Here is a 20352-nt window from a genome sequence, read left to right as displayed (position 1 = left end):
TTACACTATAACATCAGTTCTGGGCCACTCAATTCAAGAGAGATGTTGAGGTGCTGGAAGGTGTTGAGAGAAGGGCAGCAAGGCTGGGGAGGGGCCTGGAGCACAGCCCTGTGAGGAGAGGCTGAGGGAGCTGGGGGTGTGCAGCCTGCAGAAGAGGAGGCTCAGGGCAGAGCTCATTGCTGTCTGCAGCTCCCTGCAGGGAGGCTGTAGCCAGGTGAGGTTGGGCTCTGCTGCCAGGCAACCAGCAACAGAAGAAGGGGACAGAGTGTCAAGTTGTGCCAGGGGAGGTCTAGGCTGGATGTTAGGAGGAAGTTCCTGGCAGAGAGAGTGATTGGCATTGTAATGGGCTGCCCAAGGTGGTGGTGGAGTCACCACTGTCCCTGGAGATGTTCAAGCAGAGCCCAGAAGGGGCACTTAGTGCCATGGTCTGGTTGATTGGCCAGAGCTGGGTGCTAGGTTGGCCTGGATGAGCTTGGAGGTCTCTTCCAACCTGGCTGATTCTATGATCAGGATATCAGCCACAGGAAACAAAAAGGAAGGGACAGTAATTCAGTCTCTGTGTCTTTCCTACCATGACTTCCCCAACATCAGATGCTATTACAAAGGCAAAAAGAGAAACAAAATATTTTAACTACCAGTCAACCTCAGGGCTCCTTATCCCCTGCAGTGCCAAACATTCAATGTTGATGATAACAGAATTAAGACACGAGCATGAAAAGGAGCCTACAGAGATTAATGAAATGTTGCAGATCAAACATTCCACAGGAGAATGAGCACCAGCTAAGAGACCTGATTCATACTTCTCAGTTGTTTAGTCAATTATTTTCCACAGTGGAAGGTATCAATGTGAACCTTAGCTCCTGGAGAGAGGACTTGCTCTTCTTTTGTGATGTACTCCATCCACACGTTCCACTGCCCGCTGCCATGCTTGTGAAAATAGAAGTCATAAACACTCCCTGTTCATTGAAACACACAGCAGAGGAAAGGCCACTGATGAAAGAATGAAAATAAACTTCACTCATTGCAGTCTGAGATGTCCAACACTGCGAGATAATGAAGGCTTTCCAGCATGCCAGATTCCCTTCCCCCCCACTGCCATTATTATCATCAAATTGTTTTAGGTCAGATTCAGCTACGTTGTTTGAGTGTAACATGAGGCATATGCTACTCCTGGTTAAAAGGGCAAGGAAAGAGCACCCAGCTGTGCAGCCCAAGGCCTGGCAGATGGTGGCTCTGCTGCAGAGTTCATATCTGCCAGGCATTCTCTGTCCCCCCTACAGTGCTGGCTTTCCTTGCTGCTTTACAGAAGGCCAGCAAGCAGAGTTGTGCAGAAGCACCTTTTTCTGGGAAGATGTTGCCTCTGCCAAGCTTCACACTTTTAGGGCGTGGGTTTTCATCGTCCATTCCCATCAGCAAGTTGCGGTAAAACAGATCAAATTTCTTTCTGCTGTCTGCATCGATGATCCCACCGACTGTCCACACCAAGGAGAACAGGAATAGCCCCTGCAGCCACAAGCTGAGATGCTGACTGGACATGCTTTCCTTCTCCTCTTCCTCAGATGGCTTTAGTTCATCTAAAACACATATTTGCAGCTGCAGTTAAGTGTCAGGAACAAGCACAAACCCCAAGCCAAAATGCACTTGTGCAAGAGCCTTCTGAGACAAGCTGTGAGTGTCCTCCTCAGTGGAACAATGCCAATCTGCAGAGAGAGGTCCTGTCTGTGAGATGCTGTTTACAAGTGAGAAGAAAAAGATTTACAGAGGGTCCTAATTCTTTTCTTCAGATGCTCACAAACAGCAAGCAAAATAATTGGAATACACTCACAAGATGAAGTTGAGTTTTGTAATGACACCAGTGCCCAAATGCAGAAGTTCTGGGTGCTAGGCAAAGCACTACTGTTAATGTGGGTCAGTGAGGAAGGACTTGTGTCAGATGGTCTCAACAGTAAAGGAACTCCTTTGGTATTTCTTGGCACCTGAGAATGTGCATCTTCTTAGGGGACACAGCAGGAGAAAGAGAAATTGAAGTAGGAACAAGGCTTAAGGCACTTACCAAGCAGACAAGTAAAGAGTTTCATCAAGCTATAACTCAGATGAATAGAGGATGTTTGTACAATGGCTTTGCAGTGGAGGTGAACGAAGTCTAAACAGGGCTGCACGAGCCACATGAACATGTCATTGATCTGCCAGGAGAAAAGGAAATGGCTTTAAACAATACAGGAGTTCCATACCTCCCACTGTCCCCGAATTCTCTCAGTAAAACATAAGGCATCAGAAGTTCCCCATGGCAGCAGAGGGAAGATCAAGAACAGGCCTGGGTGAGGCAGTGCTGAAAGTGACACAAAGCCACACCACCATTATCTGACAGTGAACACAAGCTGCTTCTGCCACAGACCATTTCTCAAGCTGAACTCTAGAGCTCTTATACAGAAGGATGAGTTCAAAACTTTTGGACTCTTCCTGTATTTCCCACATCCCATTTCTGTATTCCTGGCATGTCCAGCCCTCGTGCGCTTGCACTAACATTTGATACTCATCACTACAGACTCATTTAGAGCATCCCCTAGGAAATCTTGGGCTCTACATCATGAAAGTGCTTCCAAAAGTTTGTTTCTGCAGGCCTGCCTTCAAACTGCCAAACTGTGAACATCATTTTAATCATCTAAGTTAGACTTATAAGAAAAATGAAGTCTGGCACCAGCTCTCGGTGTTCTTCCTGCAGGTTTGAAGGCAGTGTATTCATGTAGGACTCTTTCAGTGGCTTCCAGCCTAACTCTTGTGGGTCCATGTAGATCATTCCACACCTGGGAAGAACAAATAGCTATGGTACAGGAAGAGATGAGCAAGGTGGAACAGTGAAGTCTGAATGCTTCCACATTACCTGCTGACAGTTGCTGGAGATGCCTCCTCTAAGTCAGCCGGCTCAAAGATTAAACTCATTTTTGAATTCATCTGAATTATTTCGCCACTCATTAAGCACAGCTGGAAGAAAACCATCATGTAAACACCATCCAGTGCTGATTGTCTTAGCCAAACCAATGTCTCCCATAAAATCTCTGAACATCCTGCTTAGTGGCACTCCTCATGCACTCACTTGTGTTCTCCTAACGCCTATTTTCTGACCCTGTCCTGAGTTTCTCCCTGTGTTACTGTAGAGGCCTGCAGAGACACCAAGAACAAGGGTCTGCCTTTAAAGAACTCTGCAAGCAAAAGCAGCTATGACCTGCAGCTTTTCTTAGTTAATGTATTCACTAAGTAACTTCAGCTAGTTCAGTTTTCAGGTACAGAACTCAGTTTACATATTTCAGTCTCCTAAAAAGGTCAATAAAACCAATCTGAGTGAACAGCCACATTGCAGTAAGGCAGGAGCAAGACAAGGCTCCTAGAGAGAAGTAACAGCTGAATGTCCTCTGTTAAAGCAACACTTGTAACTGAGGGGAAAAGCAAAGCTTTCCTGTACAGCAGCTTTTCCTGAGGCTCAGCATGGTAAGAACAATATTGCTACTACTAAAACAATGTAAGGATGAGGTCACTGGCAAAAATCAGGCTACCTTTTTATTATCATCCAGCACAGTGTTCATGTTCTCTATCCAAACTGCATCCACTGGGCCATCAAAAATAATCCACTTCCGATCATCTGTGGTGGAAGATGCTTGCTCCCTGAAGGCATTCGCAAGGACTCCGTCTGCCCACTCGTGGCTCACAGGATCAAAACTGCCATACAACTGCCCCATGGTAATTGCTTTGGGATTAATAACTTTGTATTCCACAGCAAATTCATCCATGGATTTTGCTGTGTAAAAAGGCAGACAGATGAGCTTGAGACTTTGATAGGTTAGCTTGATTCAGCAACTTAAGTATAGAATAAGATCCTCAAGGGTCCTACTTTTGCTGCCCAAAAAAACCTCCAGACATTTGGCAGCAACTAAGAACTTCCATTACTTGTGCAAAAGCACAAAGTCCTATTTGTAAGAGCACATGAAGAAAAAACAAGCAGAGTAGATCTGATTCTATTTGTTTCTGGGAGCCATTTTTTTCAAGAGCATTAGGCACAAATACAACAGTTAACAGCACTCATCAAAGCATAAGCACATTGGTATGGTTTACTATCCCAGGAAGTTAAGAGCAAAATACTTGTAGAATCATAGAATCAACCACGTTGGAAGAGACCTCCAAGCTCATCCAGCCCAACCTAGCACCCAGCCCTGCCCAACCAACCAGACCGTGGCACTGAAGTGCCCCAGCCAGGCTTGGCTTCAACACCTCCACCCACGGCCACTCCACCACCTCCCTGGGCAGCCCATTCCAATGCCAATCACTCTCTCTGCCAGGAACTTCCTCCTAACATCCAGCCTGAACCTACCCTGGCACAACTTGAGGCTGTGTCCCCTTCTTCTGTTGCTGGCTGCCTGGAAACAGAGCCCAACCCCACCTGGCTACAGCCTCCCTTCAGGGAGCTGCAGACAGCAATGAGCTCTGCCCTGAGCCTCCTCTTCTGCAGGCTAACAACCCCTCATAGATGCCAGACAAAGAGAGTTCATTGATAGAAACCTTCCAGTTGAAAAAGCAGACCACAGCACATCTAACAACCTGGACATAATCTCTGCAAAGATCCAAACCATCAGCCTGGGGATTCACTTCAATTCCTGAGCAGTCTGTGCCTGAAGGAGGTTACCTGCACACAAGTCTCCGAGGGCTGCAGCCAGCACTTTGTAGGCAGAGGTCTTGCCGCTCAGAGGCTCTCCGACGATCATGAAGCCATGGCGCACCAGCATCATCTCGTAGATCTGTGTGTGAGAAGAGAGCAGCTCCTCAGCGTGGCACCAGGGCCAACACTGTGTGCACGCAAACAGTTCTCTCTCCCGCACAGGCGCGCGGCGGGGCCAAACAGCAGCTACCTAGCTGCACTCTGCTAAGGCTGCTTGAAGAGCTAACTCAAATCAGAAGGCAGTCATGTTACCAAGGCAGCTCTCACGCATCAAATTCAAGCAGTCACTGCCCCTGGACATCCTCCCTTGCTCCTCGCTAAACGCCATGGCTCAGCTGCACATCACTGTGCAGGGTACGCGAGCACTAACCAGGCACCGCGAACCACAGCCCAGCGGAAGGCCTAAACTGAGGCAGTTTCCAGGGAAGCCAACAAAAAAGGATTGAAACCCCAGATCTAGGGATCTGCCATATGGCTGCTCACACAGGGGCTGGGTTTGAACTGCAAGTGTGCTGCTTTGAGGTCATTGGAATATTTTAATGAGAGAAATGAGATGCTAGGCTGTGCAAAGGAAACAATGGTGATGGCTGCTGCACTCAGAGGCTTGCTGAGGTGGATAAAAACAAGGACACAGAGATACGACAGTCTCTGTCTGCTGGAGCTTGCTGTCTGTGTTTTCTCCCTGGGCTTCTGCTGTTCTGCTTGGATCTGTGTAACCCAACTAATCCTTCTGCTTCTAAACCCCCTTGCCAATCCTCTCAACTCACCTTGCACGTAAGGCAGACTCTGGGATATGAGCAGGGGGTGGAAAGAAGATGGAAGGGTGATTGGGAGCCCCTCCTGGGCACTCTGGTTTCTGGGAGGGCTGCTGTGCTTCTGTAGCACTTTTAACTTGTGTATTTCTGTCTATAGCTGTAAATGTTGTATCTGTTTGCTTGTATCTTGTGTTAAGCTGTGAATATAAACCTTCATTCCTTAACTTCCAGCTGGCTGAGTCTAGTCTGGGTGATTTCATTCTGAGGGGGGGCAGGTAACTCCCAAAGCATCACAGCAAGGGTGGTAGCTTCCTCAGTGATCCCACAAGGCTGGTACTTTGCAGTCTATTTTAAATCTTTAACCATTTAATACTACCTCCAGCTAAATGACAAATAAAGCAGCATAAGCCAAGTCTGAACTGCTGCTGGAGGAGTCCCTCATGATCCTGCCCCAGGCCACACATTTTTGCCTTTGCCTTTACACTGTCACTGGGCTGCATTGCTCACAGGGAGAAAAAAGAAAAGAAAAAAAGTTAAAGGAAAAAAGGTTGGGAAGTGATCTGCTGGAGAGCAGCCCTGTGGAGAGGGGCCTGGAGTGCTGGTGGAGAGCAAGTTACCCATGGCACAGCAATGTGCCCTTGCAGCCAAGAAGGCCAATGGGATCCTGGGGTGTATTAAGAAGAGTGTGTCCAGCAGATCAAGGGAGCTTCTTCTTCCCCTCTACTCTGCTCTGCTGAGCCCTCATCTTGAATACTGCCTTCAATTTTGGGCTCCCCAGTTTAAAAGGGACAGGGATGTGCTGGAGAGGGTCCAGCGGAGAGCTACAAGGATGATGAGGGGACTGCAACACTGCCAGATGAGGAGAGGCTGAGAGACCTGGGGCTGCTTAGTCTGGAGAAGAGAAGACTGAGAGGGGATTTAATCAGTGTTTATCAATATCTGAGGGCTGGGGGTCAGGAGCAGAGGACAGGCTCTGCTCACTGCTCCCTGGGACAGGACAAGGAGCAGTGGATGGAAGCTGCAGCACAGGAGGTTCCAGCTCAACACAAGGGGAACTTCTTTACTGTAAGGGTCACCAGAGCCCTGGCACAGGCTGCCCAGAGAGGCTGTGGAGTCTCCTTCTCTGGAGCTTTTCAAGGGCTGTCTGGATGTGCTCCTGTGTGCCCTGTGCTAGACTGTGTGGTCCTGCTCTGGCAGAAGAGTTGTACTCGATCTCCTTAGGTCCCTTCCACCCTCTAATATCCTGTGAACCTGTAATCTTTAAAAGGTCACTAATATGAGTAAATGGGAGGCAATAGGAACACAGAGCTGGAGGTGAAGCATAAGCACAGGTGAGAAATGTCTCCCTGTTCAGGGATTCTCAAGGAGACTGCAAGCAGAACTGGGACCAGAGCCTGACTTCCAGCCCAGAGGTCTGTTCACTAGGCTACACAGCTAGTAAGAGATATGGTTTCACTTTCTCCCCTGAACTGTAAGACCTAAGATGAGGCTGCACACAGCAGCTCCCTCAGAGGCTGGCTACGTCTGAAAGAAGCCACCCTTGGGAGCGAAGCAGACTTGCACTGCCTGACTTTTACTCAGGAAAAACATGCTGTTTGTAATATTCTACTATGGAAGCTATCAGCCCTTTGTCATGACACAGGCAGTGAGTGAGGAATGTTTCTGCCCTTATGCTTTTCCTCTCCAGAAGCAGATATGGAAGACCAGACCTGAATAATTTTCCCAATGAACCATGGAACTGGTTGAAGATTCATTTTGTGGATGTTTTCAGTTAGCGCCTGGACAAACAAGTCATAGTCAGGCGTAGGAAGAACCACTCCAGGAAACAGGTCAGATATGATGCCCTGTGAAGGAAAGACAGAAGAGAACACAGACTACAAACAAGGAAAATTCTCAAAGCAGAAAAATCCACAAGTAAAGCAAAACTCACACAGTCCACAGCAGCTCAAGAGGAAATGTCTTCAGCCAGACAAAACTAACTTCATAGAATCACAGAATCAGCCAGGATGGAAGAGAGCTCCAAGCTCATCCAGCCCAACCTAGCACCCAGCCCTGGCCAGTCAACCAGCCCATGGCACTAAGTGCCTCATCCAGGCTTTGCTTGAGCACCTCCAAGGACAGTGACTCCACCACCTCCCTGGGCAGCCCATTCCAATGCCAATCACTCTCTCTGACAACAACTTCCTCCTCACATCCAGCCTAGACCTCCCCTGCCACAGCTTGAGACTCTGTCCCCTTCTTCTGTTGTTGCTTGCCTGTCAGAAGAGCCCAACCCCACCTGGCTACAGCCTCCCTTCAGGTAGTTGTAGACAGCAATGAGCTCTGCCCTGAGCCTCCTCTGCTGCAGGCTGCACACCCCCAGCTCCCTCAGCCTCTCCTCACAGGGCTGTGCTCCAGGCCTTTTACCAGATTCATTGCCCTTCTCTGGACACCTTCCAGCACCTCAACATCTCTCTTGAATTGGGGAGTCCAGAACTGGACACAGTACTCAAGCTGTGGCCTGGCCTGAGCAGTGTTGAGTACAGGGGCAGAATAACCTCCCTTGTCCTGCTGCCCACACTGCTCCTGAGCCAGCCCAGGATGCCACTGGCTCTGCTGCCCATCTGGGCACACTGCTGCCTCTTCTTCAGTTACTATCTACCAGCACCCCCAGGTCCCTTTCCATGGTGTGGTTGACAGGACAAGGCTGGGTGCTAGGTTGGACTGGATGATCTTGGAGGTCTCTTCCATCCTGGTTGATTCTCTGATTCTGAAGAGTGCATCCAGATCAGTGCACTGAACTAACAGCACACAAATAGGGCAGCAGCTAGACCGAACTGTTCTAAATTCAGACCATGACCTGTTTCTGGGGGGTCTGACACCAGACTTTGTCAGTACAAAACTTACACGCACCGACCTGAGAGCTTACCTGAAACAGTGGCACATCCTGTGCCAAGAACTTGGCCAGGTTGACGTCCAGCAGAGCCCGCAGTAGCAGCACACTCTCGTTCTCAGCCGGGTACTTCAGTTTTAAGTTGCCTGCCGCTGTCAGGACGGATTTGACGGCACGCATCCCGTAGTCGTAGTGATGCTGAGACGAGAGCTGCTCCGAGCACAGCCGGTACGTGGCGACGATCTTCTGGGCAAGGCTGTGGACATCAGCACACCGTGTGTGGGACAAAAGCAGCTCACCATAACAAGGACAAGAGTTTCAAGTACTACGTATGTAAAGTAACTACGGGGATTAGCAAGACACTGCTTGAGCGTGTCCAGAGAAGGGCGATGAGGCTGGGGAGAGGCCTTGAGCACAGCCCTACGAGGAGAGGCTGAGGGAGCTGGGATTGGTTAGCCTGGAGAAGAGGAGGCTCAGGGGTGACCTTATTGCTGTCTACAACTACCTGAGGGATGGTTGTGGCCAGGAGGAGGTTGCTCTCTTCTCTCAGGTGGCCAGCACCAGAACAAGAGGACACAGCCTCAGGCTGCGCCAGGGGAAATTTAGGCTGGAGGTGAGGAGAAAGTTCTTCCCTGAGAGAGTCATTGGGCACTGGAATGGGCTGCCCGGGGAGGTGGTGGAGTCGCCGTCCCTGGGGCTGTTCAAGGCAGGATTGGATGTGGCACTTGGTGCCATGGTCTGGCCTTGAGCTCTGTGGTAAAGGGTTGGACTTGATGATCTGTGAGGTCTCTTCCAGATGATACTGTGTGATACTGTGATATTGGCTGATAAGATGGCCCAAAACATCTCAGGAGCAGAACTGTCGATGAGACCATGCCATGACACAGGTGTACTGGAACATGTGCAGGAAAGGGCCATGAGGATAAACAGAGGGCTGGAACTCCTCTCCTATAAGGACAGGCTGAGACAGTTGGGGTTGTTTAGTTTGGAGAAGACTCCAAGGAGACCTTATTGTGGCCTTTCAGTATCTGAAGGAGGCTACAAGAAAGCTGAGGAGGAACTTTCTAGGGTGTCAGGTAGTGAAAGGACTGGGGTAGGAATGGATCCAAGCTAGAGGAGGGCAGATTCAGATTAGATGTTAGGGAGAAGTTCTTCACTATGAGGGTGGTGAGACACTGGAACAGCTTGCCCAGGGAGGTGGTAGAAGCCTTCTCTCTGGAAGTTTTTAAGTCCAGGCTGGATGTGGCTCTGGGCAACCTGATCCAGTGGAAAAGGTCCCTGCCCATGGCAGGAGGGCTGGAACAGGATGATGCTTGAGGCCTTTTCCAACCCTGACAGTTCTGTGATTTTGGAATTCTGTTTGACATACATTTTCCTAATTATCCTATGTAGAGGTCTGCCAGCATGAGGTGGTAAATCACAGAACTAACCAGGTTGGAAGACACCTCCAACATCATCCAGTAAAAATCTATCACCCAGACCTATCCAATCAAGCAGACCATGGCACTAAGTGCCCCTTCTGGGCTCTGCTTTAACACCTCCAGGGACAGAGACTCCACCACCTCCCTGGGCAGCCCATTCCAATGCCAATCACTCTCTCTGCCAGGAACTTCCTCCTAACATCCAGCCTAGACCTGCCCTAGCACAGCTTGAGACTGTGTCCCCTTCTTCTGTTGCTGCTTGCCTGGCAGAAGAGACCAACCCCACCTGGCTACAAATGACAACTGATGATAAAGCAGATGACTAAAAGCTACTTTCTGGACAAAGAGAACAGGGACAGCCTCCAGAACTGCACACCTCACACACATTTGTATGTCTTAGAGCCTCAAGTGAGGGAGAATTCAGCAGGTCTTACCTCCGAGAGTCCAAAAATCCCATGGAGTAGAGTGAAATTTCTCCAATCAAAGCATAGTCTGGAACCATCATGGCAACTGTCCGGAACAGGGCCTGTAACAAAGAGGTAAGCTGTAAGCTTAGACCATGGAATGTGGAAATAACTGGCACTTGTTTTGCACAAATACCAACTCTCCACAAATTCATGCCCTTCTATACTCTCTATTCCATCTTCATGACTTGAGGAATCATTTGAATTCTCTAAGACTGTGTTAGAATTGTTCCTGACACTGAGTTCTTATCAAGAGGCTCAATAGGTCTATGCTAAGCACTGTAGAAACAGAATTGTACAGACTCACAATACTAAAGAACTATTGCTAAAGCAAAAGGGAGCTGTTGGTCATTTCACTTCCAAAACCGCCAACCCAGCACATGCTGCCATTAATGTCTTGAAAAGGTCTTGCAAAATATTGTGGCAAAGCTAGGAAAATAATGAGGACTGTGTCAAAGCATCAACCAGGTTGGAAGAGAGCTCCAAGCTCATCCAGCTCAACCTAGCACCCAGCCCTGTCCAGTCAATCAGACCATGGCACTAAGTGCCCCACCCAGGCTTGGCTTCAACACCTCCAGGCACAGCAACTCCACCACCTCCCTGGGCAGCCCATTCCAGTGCCAATCACTCTCTCTGACAACAACTTCCTCCTAACATCCAGCCTGAACCTACCCTGGCACAGCTTAAGACTCTGTCCCCTTGGTCTGTTGCTGCTTCCCTGGCAGCAGAGCCCAACCCTACCTGGTTACAGCCTCCCTTCAGGGAGCTGCAGACAGCAATGAGCTCTGCCCTGAGCCTCCTCTGCTGCAGGCTGCACCCCCCCAGCTCCCTCAGCCTCTCCTCACAGGGCTGTGCTCCAGGCCCCTCCCCAGCCTTGCTGCCCTTCTCCAAACACCTTCCAGCACCTCAACATCTCTCTTCAATTCAGCAGCCCAGAACTGGACACAGCACTCAAGGGGTGGCCTGAGCAGTGTTGAGCACAGAGGCACAAGAACCTCCCTTGTCCTGCTGCCCACACTGCTCCTGATTCAGCCCAGGATGCCATTGGCTCTGCTGCCTCATCTTCAGCTCCTCTCTACCAGCACCCCCAGCTCCCTCTCTGCCTGGCTGCTCTCAGACACTCTGGCCCCAGCCTGTAGTGCTGTCTGGGATTGTTGTGGCCAAAGTGTAGAACCCTGCACTTGGCCTTGTTCAGTCTCATCCCATTGGCCTCTGCCCACACATGCAGCCTGGCCAGGTCCCTCTGCAGGACTCTCCTACCCTCCAACAGCTCCACAGCTGCTCCTAGCTTGGTGTCATCTGCAAACTTACTGATGCTGGACTCAATGCCCTGGTCCAGATCATCAATAAAGACATTGGACAGGACTGGTCCCAGCACTGATCCCTGGGGCACACCACTAGTGACAGCTGCCAGCTGGATGTGGCACCATTCACCGCCACTCCCTGGGCCTGGCCCTCCAGCCAGCTCTTGACCCATATCAGAGTGAATCTGTCCAAACCATAAGCTGCCAGCTGTGCCAGGAGCTGCTTGTGGCAGATGGTGTCAAAGCCTTTGTTGCAGTCAAGGCAGACTCCATCCAGAGCCTGCCCCACATTCACCAGGCTGGAACCTGATCATAAAAGGAGATCAGGTTGGTGAGACAGGACCTGCCCTTCCTAGACCCATTCTGGCTGGGCCTGATCCCTTGGCCATCCTGTAGGTGCTGTGTGATGGCACTCAAGATGCCCTGTTCCATGCCCTTGCCTGGCACTGAGGTCAGGCTGACAGGTCTGGAATCAGCCTCTCTGCAGTCTCATAGCAACTTGCAAAATGATAATGAAGTGGGGTTTGGATTGCCAACTCCTTGCACAAGAGGCTAATTTCCACTTAAGAGATAGCACAGGTAAAGCTGCAACCTGAGATCAGTATGGTCAGCTTGAGACCCTTCTGTGCATTTTGAACAGCCTTGAAGTTTTATCAGAGCTTGGCAAGAGGCATAACAGAGTACAGTGGAGTGGGTTAAGCTGTACTACTTCATTGCTGTCTTCCTCATTAGCTTAGAGCAGAAGTTGCACTCTGTAATTTCTACAAGAAAGGAGGGTTCCAGATTTACCTTCAGGTTATCAGGCAGCTCAGCCCGTCCAGCATAGCCAGGATTCATCGTGATAAACACAGCACAGGTAGGATTAAGAGAGATCTCTGTCCCCTCAAAGATGAATGTTTTGAGTTTATTCATAACAGCTTGCTGTATGCTAAGTATCTGTTGGGCCACTACAGATAACACTTCGACCTAGGACAGACAGAACAAAGTGGAAAACATGAGACACTCAGAGACAACATAAACTCGGGGGTGTGATTTATTTTTCATGGCTACATTTTCATTCTTCCAGGTGAAAAATCACCCTGTGAATGATAGCTGAGCCTAAATGTTAGCCGTGCATTGAAGCAGCCCTCTGGAGGTTGCTGCCACCATTCCTATAGGTATAGCAACAGAGGCTTCTGAAAGCCTCCACAGGGGAGTATAGTCTGACCGAAGACAGAGATGAAGGTGGAGAGGAACTCCCTCTGGAGGCCTCCAAGAGCACTTGTCTTTCACCTCAGACAAGAAGAATGCTGGCCTAAGTGTAGAAGCTCTCGTGTCTTCAGTTAAAGCCTCACTGTTTCATTGGTCGGAGTTAAAACATTACCTCAATCCTATTGAACTCGTCGAAGCAAGCCCAAGCACCAGACTGTGCCAAGCCCTTAAAGAACTTGCCCATTGCCTTGTAGTCCAGACCATCTGAGCAGTTAAAGACCACACACTGCAACAAAACACACACAGAGAGCAGCTCTCACTATTAACACGAGGGCCACTACAAAATCCTCAGCATCTAAAAGAGCAAAGGATTACTAAGGCTAACTCTGGACTGTGACACTGAGATGCCACATTTGCACAGCTCTAAATGTGTGCCTCCCACCAACCATTTCTGTGAGTGATCAAGCAGCACATCACAAGTACTTGCTGAAGAAGAGCATCTGAGGCCATAGCTCCCTGCCCAAACACACACAATGCAAAGGACAGAAGGTTGTATTTTGGTACCTGCTTAGCCAGTGCTTTCGCTAGATCTTTGGTTGTTTCTGTTTTGCCAGTCCCTGCAGGTCCTTCTGGAGCACCACCAAGATTTAATTTCAAAGCACCCATTAATGTCCTACATAGACAAGAAGACAGGCATTAGAAATAGTAATCTGTAACACCAGATTGCTTCTGAAGGGATGAACAAACTATTTTTCTAGACAGACTCCCCTAGGAACGATTTACTTGCTTCCTGCTGACTTTGCAGCTTGCCCTGAAATAACCAGCACTGCCTCATCACTGATTCCCAGCTGTGAAAGCTCACATTCACTCACTTGGCCCACAAGTGATGTCAAGGCTCTTTATTAAGTACACCCATCCTGTATAGCCATAATTACATAAGCAAATGCTCAGTGGCAGAAGAACAAGAGCAGAGCATTTGCACCAAGGGGCACTCCTGGCAACAAAAACTTGAAGCTTTATGAATGAAGTCAATCTTTAGAAATGGGAGGAAGCATAAAGGTTGTATCACAAACTTGGGAACCACGTTGCTCTCTGAGTGACTTTCACACTGAACACAAGATACCTGTTAACAATGGAATCACCTGAGTGCTCTACAAGAGCCTCACTCAAAGGCCCTGGCAACAAGTGTGGCTGTGGTGAACAGCATCTGCTTGCACTGGTCAGCTGCCTATCTAGTCTTAGCTCAGACTGAGCTGATTCTACTGACAACCACCTCAGTTCATAGCTAATACAGCAGCTACCTGGCTCTTGCAACACCACTGAATGCCAGATGTTTAAGCACTTGCCAGCTCAGGCACTAACACAGACACTTCACTCTAAGTACCTTCTACAAGGGGGTGAGTACACAGCTCAGTGCCGAGGTTAAACCTTTACATATGCACCACATATTTGCCTACAGATACTATAAAAGAAGGATTTTGAAACCTTAGGTTTAAAGTTACATGCTGAGATGATCTATCTCCAGGGCTCACTACAAGTGAAACACCAAATGTCCTTGAATATTTCAGCCCTAGGACATGAAGTGCTTCTATTTCAACCTCTTGCAAGCAAGTGGAGGAATAAGAAGCCAATTGCATTCAGGTATCTGTGAAAGCCTCTATAATTACCTCATTTTGTTTACAGGCAGGCATACTCTACCTGTATGTCTCATTTCAAACAAATTAACTGCCCAGTACTAGTGTAGAGTTCTTTACAGTTCCAGTGCCATGAGCTGCCAGCTCTTTCAAAGCATTCTTGGACACAACAGAGACTGCAGCTCTACTGGTGGAGAAACCTAAACATTGTGGATACTTTCTCATATTTGGGCAAAAGAAATAGGCAAGATTTGCCTCCAAAACCTGCAGGAAAACCCTGGCTACTGATGTTCCTGCTACTATCAGCTATAAAAAGTACATCTAGACCAATCCAAGAAATGAACACATTATTCATAGACAAGAAGGCTTTACCTATAGCATCGATCTGTTAGTGGGGTTATAACCAGACGCAGAGAATTGCCCAGATATTCATAACCATATTTGGCTTCTGTTGTAATCATTCTCACTATTACATCCTTCTCCTCCCAGTAGTATCTCAGCTGAGAAATCCACTGGAAGTCATTCAGATCTGTGACTTTGTCTTCAACCAATTTTGCAACCACATCACGAGCTGCAGAGTGAGCGACAGATTATTTGGAACATCTAAACACTTCTGCTGCCTGAGTTTACTGCAGACATAATTAAACTAGCATTTACTCACAACTAACACTCCTGTGACTAACACTGACTGATACACTAACATTTACATAAAGCTATGCAAAAGTACAGCAACATCTAGAGCCTAGGCTGGCTTTCACATTAGAAACCAACCTGCAGCTCTTTTGCAACAGCATCGTCTTCATTTGAATTAGATTCCATTGCCTGTTCTATGTAGATGGGAGATAGTGTGCAGGGCTGAGCCATCTCCATTTCCCAGAGAGGCTGTGCAATAACTCTTGTTGTTTCAAGTTAGAAAAGCATTTATCTGCCTCTTCCAGGCAGTCCACCCAACTAACGTTAGCAGCACTGCCGCAGACAGAACAAGAGTGCCAGCAGCTGCACGCTTACCATGGACATCGATGACAGTCAGAGCTCCAAGTGTCAGCCGGGCTCCACTGGACAGCTTTCCTCTCACTAACTCAACAATCTCTCCAATCTGAAGATTGCTCCTCTCGAGGAAATCCTGTCACAGAAACAGAAAACAAGCACTAACACAAAGCTGCTGATAGAAGTTGCTAAGCTCCCGAGTTTTCTGCCTGCACACTTTGCTGCGGCGTCACATGTAAATGCAGAAGGTAGGAATAAAAACACATAGTGTTTAACTACAGTCTACCACCTCCTGTGCAGTACTTTTATCACCTGTAAACACAGAAACTCAATTTTGTGGGCAGCAAGGGAAGGGAGGGGATTCTGCCCCTTGGCTCTGCTCTCCTCAGACCCCACCTGCAGTCCTGGGGGCAGTTCTGGAGCCCCAAGCACAGGAAAGACATGGAAGTGTTGGAGCCAATCCAGAGGAGGGCCAAAAAGACTGCAGCAGCTCTGCTATGAGGACAGGCTGAGAGTTGGGGTTCTGCAGCCTGGAGAAGAGAAGGCTTGGAGGAGACCTTGGAGTGGCCTTCCAGTATCTGAAGGGGGCTACAGGAAGGCTGAGGAGGGACTATTGACAAGGTCTGGTAATGACAGGAGGAGGAGGAATGGGTTTGAACTGGCAGAGGGGAGATTCAAAATAAAGGTTAGGAAGAAGCTGTTTGCAGTGAGGGTGGTGAGACACTGGCACAGGTTGCCCAGGGAGGTTGTGAAGAACAGAATCACCAAATGTGATCTTTGATCACATTGGGTGATTCTGTGCTCCACAACCTCCCTGGAGGTGTTCAGAGCCAGGTTGGATGAGGCCTTGAGTGACCTGTTCTAGTAGGAGGTGTCCCTGCCTACAGTGGGGGTTGGAACTGCATGATCTTGGAGGTCACTTCCAACCTAAATCTGAATTTTCTTCAGTGGGATTTCTTCAGATACACATCAAAATAAGTAAGTCCCTGCTAAGACACAAGAAGAAATGCAACAGAAAATCAAGCACACTGCATGAGTAAATTGTAATGTGCATTGGACTGAGGATCTTCTCTACTAATTACTCAGAGTTTAGTACTTAGATATGTAAAGGTGGAAGAAAATCTTACTTGTAAAGTTCCTTTACTTATAGCCACAGACACTTCTTCTGTCCAGTAAATGGATGAAACACAAATAACCACCTGTCCAGGCCACTCAAGCACCCAGGTTTTCCGAGGAACCTGAAACAAAAAGACCCCTTCCAGACACAAGAAGTCACATAAACACTCATCAGAAATCCTTCTCCCACATCCTTTTGTCCTCTGTAAATAAATGGAATCAGCACAGAACACTAGAATTATAGAATGGTTTAGGCTGGAAGGGACCTCAAAGCTCAGCCAGTTCCAACCCCCTGCCACAGGCAGGGACACCTCCCACTAGAACAGGTACTTTCTCTTTAGGAAATTCAGAGTTACAGTTCCAGACTGGTACTATTGAACAAGGAGAGCTGGATTCCACTTAGCTATAAACATGCTTTAAACTTGCTCCCAGGGATAGGACAATGAGCAATGGGTGTAAGCTGCAGCACAGGAGGTTCCACCTCAACACAAGGGGGAACTTCTTGACTGTAAGGGTCCCAGAGCACTGGCACAGGCTGCCCAGAGAGGTTGTGGAGTCTCCTTCTCTGGAGCCTTTCAAGGGCTGTCTGGATGTGTTCCTGTGTAATCTGTGTTAGACTGTGTGGTCCTGCTCTGGCAGGGGGGTTGGACTGGATGACTCCTTGGGTCCCTCCCAACCCCTAACATCCTGGGATGTTTCCTTGCTTAAGAATTTCAGTAACCTCACTCATGGACACTTGCTTGGGAAATCTATTTCATACTCAGGGACAGTTACCTCAGCGTATGCTGTTAGGCCATCCTGCACAACTTGTCTTACGCTGGCCAGCATCATCTCTTCTACTTGCAAAAGCCATTTTTCTACCATGCCCTTTGAAAAAGAAAAGCATTTCAGAGTCAGTGCACATTTCCTGACTCGATTCCTCTCAAAGGACAAGTTCTTTGAAACAGGTTAGGCTGAAGCATGCTTTCTGCTCAGCTGGGTGTTGGATACGGGAGCAAGAAAGGCTGACACTTGCCCAGCTCTGAGAGGCAATGCTGCAGGGGAACACTGTCTGAAGGCAATTCTATACCTAGCTCTAAAGACAGTCCAGCTGAAGAAACAGACACACTTCACATCAGCAGAAACACAGAATCACAGAATGGTCTGGGTTGGAAGGGACCTCCAAAGGTCATCCAGTCCAACCCTGCCCTGCACTCAGGAAGGGGAATCCTCAACTAGATCAGGTTGCTCAGAGCCCTGTCGAGCCTCACTTTGAATGTCTTCAGGGATGGGGCTCCAACCACCTCCCTGAGCAACCAGTTCCAGTGTTCCACCACTGTTGTGGTAGGCCTGAATAGGCCAAAATAGGCCTGAACATGTCCTGGCTTGCCCAGACATGTTCTTCTGTTCACAACACAGCCTACTTCCCATCTTTTTGGTAAGGAGCAAGTTAGCTTCACACCTTCACATCGAGAACAGCAGCAGCAGCTGGAATTGAGAAACTTGAGAAACTTTCAATGCTACTACTTCTACTCAGAGTTCTTTTAAACTAAAGCTCTGATTCTCCACTGCCAGTCATTCAGAACACTTCCCTCGCTCCTCTCTTTCAGCCATGCTGAGTTACATGCATGTGGATATAAGAGAGCTTGACTTTTAGATGTGTATGTATGTATGTGTGTGTTATCTACCTACAGCTTAAAAGTAGTAGGTGTATAAAGTTGCAGGAAAGTGTTGGAAGAATTTCCCCCCAAGCTGGTATGGCTGAGTCACTTCTGCAGGAATTTATTTCTTCTAGAATATCCAGCTGCACTCTCACTTTCTAAATGCCTTTCATAGAATCAACCAGGTTGGAAGAGAGCTCCAACTGATCACCCAGCCCTGACCAATCACCCAGACCACAGCACTAAGTGCCCCAGCCAGGCTTGGCTTCAACACCTCCACCCACAGCAACTCCACCACCTCCCTGGGCAGCCCATTCCAATGCCAATCACTCTCTCTGACAACAACTTCCTCCTAACATCCAGCCTGAACCTACCCTGGCACAACTTGAGACTCTGTCCCCTTCTTCTGTTGCTGCTTGCCTGGCAGCAGAGCCCAACCCCACCTGGCTACAGCCTCCCTTCAGGTAGTTGTAGACAGCAATGAGCTCTGCCCTGAGCCTCCTCTTCTGCAGGCTGCACACCCCCAGCTCCCTCAGCCAATCTGATCCTAAATGTTTTAAAGCTTATTCTCCCCAAACACTTTAAGCAAAGTATTAATTTAGTAATATATAGCAACTGAAAATATTACTTTTGCATTGGCTGGATAGATTTTCCCTGTGAAAGGAACAATTTCTTTCTCTGAACTGATCATGCCCACAATTTCCAGATCTTCTGTGAACTCCAGTTTAGCAATTCCTTCAAAACACTTCTTTAGATGTGGTTGTACTCGAAGGGGATCCTTTGTTTCAGACAGTATTTCAAGCAGTTCTTCATTAGAGAGGAAAAAGAATCTGGTAGAAAAAGACAATTAATGAACATGCACTTTTCAGTCATTGAAATTCTCCATCATCATCTACCAATGCAAGACAGATACTCCAGAACTGATTTCATTGCATAACAGAGCAAGAATCACTACCTCAAAGCCCTTTTCTAAGGCAATTTTAAATGGTGTAAAACTCCTCACACCTGTTTTATTCAGAATTTCGATGAGCATCCTTTCATGCAGAGGAAGAGAGAAGGGTTCCCAAACTCGGGCAGGGAAGAGCAGACATATTCATGCAGCCAGTAAGTAACTTGAGAAAACACAGAATTCTCTTTCTCTTAATCACATCACTCCTACATATCACACACCTCTGCACAACCAAAGCGGGAAGGGCAAAGACATAACTGCAAATCAGCCATGGGAAGGTACCAAGACCCTTCAAATATGTTCTGCAAGTGATGTCTTGCTAATCCTAACTTCATGCTGTTCTAGGCAGATTTTGCTTCCCCACCTCTGCCAGTCCCTGGCATTGAAATTTTGACTGAAGCTGAGGAAAATGAATGATTTCTGGAGAAAAGCAAAAGGTTTGCAATTTTTGTTGCTGTGTTCCACTTATTTAGCAAACGAGACTTCAGTTCACTAGAAATGGTTTGGAAGACCTTATGGCTTCAGACTGCTTCATTAACTTACCTTGGGAAAAATAACCTCTTCTTCTCCAAATAAGTATTCAACCCCTTCTGAATGTCTTCTAAGAGAGTATTTGCTTCCTGAAGCCTCTCTAACATCATGGGTTGTTCAGTTGCTACAAGGACCTTTGTGTCTTTCACCTGTGTAAAAACAGAATCACAGCAGAAAAGGCTAAAAGCTGCAATAGGTTTGTACATTAAAACTGTTCCCAGCAATCCCATGTGTGACAGGAGGCAATAAAGCCATGGATTATTCTCTGTGTCCTACACATGCATGCACTGGGCAGCAGCTTTGTTTTTCAGACTGACAGTTTTACCAGCTTGAACCCTACAGATAATAACACAAGGAGGAAGTACCCAACAGGAATGAAAACCTCTGGCACTTGCTCCTGTGCCTTGGGCTCACTCCACTCATTTCCACTCACACACAAGCCCTGCAAAGAGAGCCACAGCACATGACAATTATTCTCTGCCCTCCTCACCTAGGTTGCATTTTTTTCTTCCTTCTACCAGCCATGCTGAAAGGATACACACCTACTGCAGTACAGACTTCATCATCCACAGCGTCTGGGCTGTGAGGCAGCTCTCAGTTTCTAGTTAGTTATTTCAACACCTTTATCACACAATCACACACTCCCAATGGTTTCAACAAACACTGCAGCTCACACTACCACTACCTATCTGGCCTTCCTACCTGCCTTCTCAGTTACAGGGAACTGAACAGGCTACCAAATTGCACCTACTACCAGCAATACCCTGACACATCAACCTT

The 20352-nt window shown here is 47.9% G+C and overlaps 1 protein-coding gene across 1 annotated transcript in view; it reads right to left on the bottom strand.

Moving 5' to 3' along the window:
• DNAH3 (dynein axonemal heavy chain 3) overlaps positions 1 to 20352 on the bottom strand; it is an 86783-nt gene that overhangs the window by 25385 nt on the left and 41046 nt on the right. The window contains exons 24-42 of the mRNA XM_064153821.1: positions 19585 to 19721; positions 18721 to 18922; positions 17227 to 17319; positions 16464 to 16574; positions 15358 to 15472; positions 14722 to 14920; positions 13280 to 13388; positions 12888 to 13001; positions 12314 to 12490; positions 10191 to 10282; positions 8372 to 8591; positions 7173 to 7307; positions 4676 to 4787; positions 3552 to 3793; positions 2882 to 2982; positions 2699 to 2804; positions 2054 to 2183; positions 1338 to 1574; positions 853 to 956 (exon numbers count right to left, since the gene is read on the bottom strand). Coding sequence (XP_064009891.1) covers positions 853 to 956; positions 1338 to 1574; positions 2054 to 2183; positions 2699 to 2804; positions 2882 to 2982; positions 3552 to 3793; positions 4676 to 4787; positions 7173 to 7307; positions 8372 to 8591; positions 10191 to 10282; positions 12314 to 12490; positions 12888 to 13001; positions 13280 to 13388; positions 14722 to 14920; positions 15358 to 15472; positions 16464 to 16574; positions 17227 to 17319; positions 18721 to 18922; positions 19585 to 19721 — 2736 coding nt within the window. The remainder of the gene's footprint in view (positions 1 to 852; positions 957 to 1337; positions 1575 to 2053; positions 2184 to 2698; positions 2805 to 2881; positions 2983 to 3551; positions 3794 to 4675; positions 4788 to 7172; positions 7308 to 8371; positions 8592 to 10190; positions 10283 to 12313; positions 12491 to 12887; positions 13002 to 13279; positions 13389 to 14721; positions 14921 to 15357; positions 15473 to 16463; positions 16575 to 17226; positions 17320 to 18720; positions 18923 to 19584; positions 19722 to 20352) is intronic.

The sequence above is a fragment of the Pogoniulus pusillus genome, chromosome 13 (assembly GCF_015220805.1).
Source record: "Pogoniulus pusillus isolate bPogPus1 chromosome 13, bPogPus1.pri, whole genome shotgun sequence".
Lineage (NCBI taxonomy): Eukaryota > Metazoa > Chordata > Aves > Piciformes > Lybiidae > Pogoniulus > Pogoniulus pusillus.
Note: the sequence above shows the minus strand (reverse complement) of the source record. Positions and strands in the feature narration are given on the sequence as shown.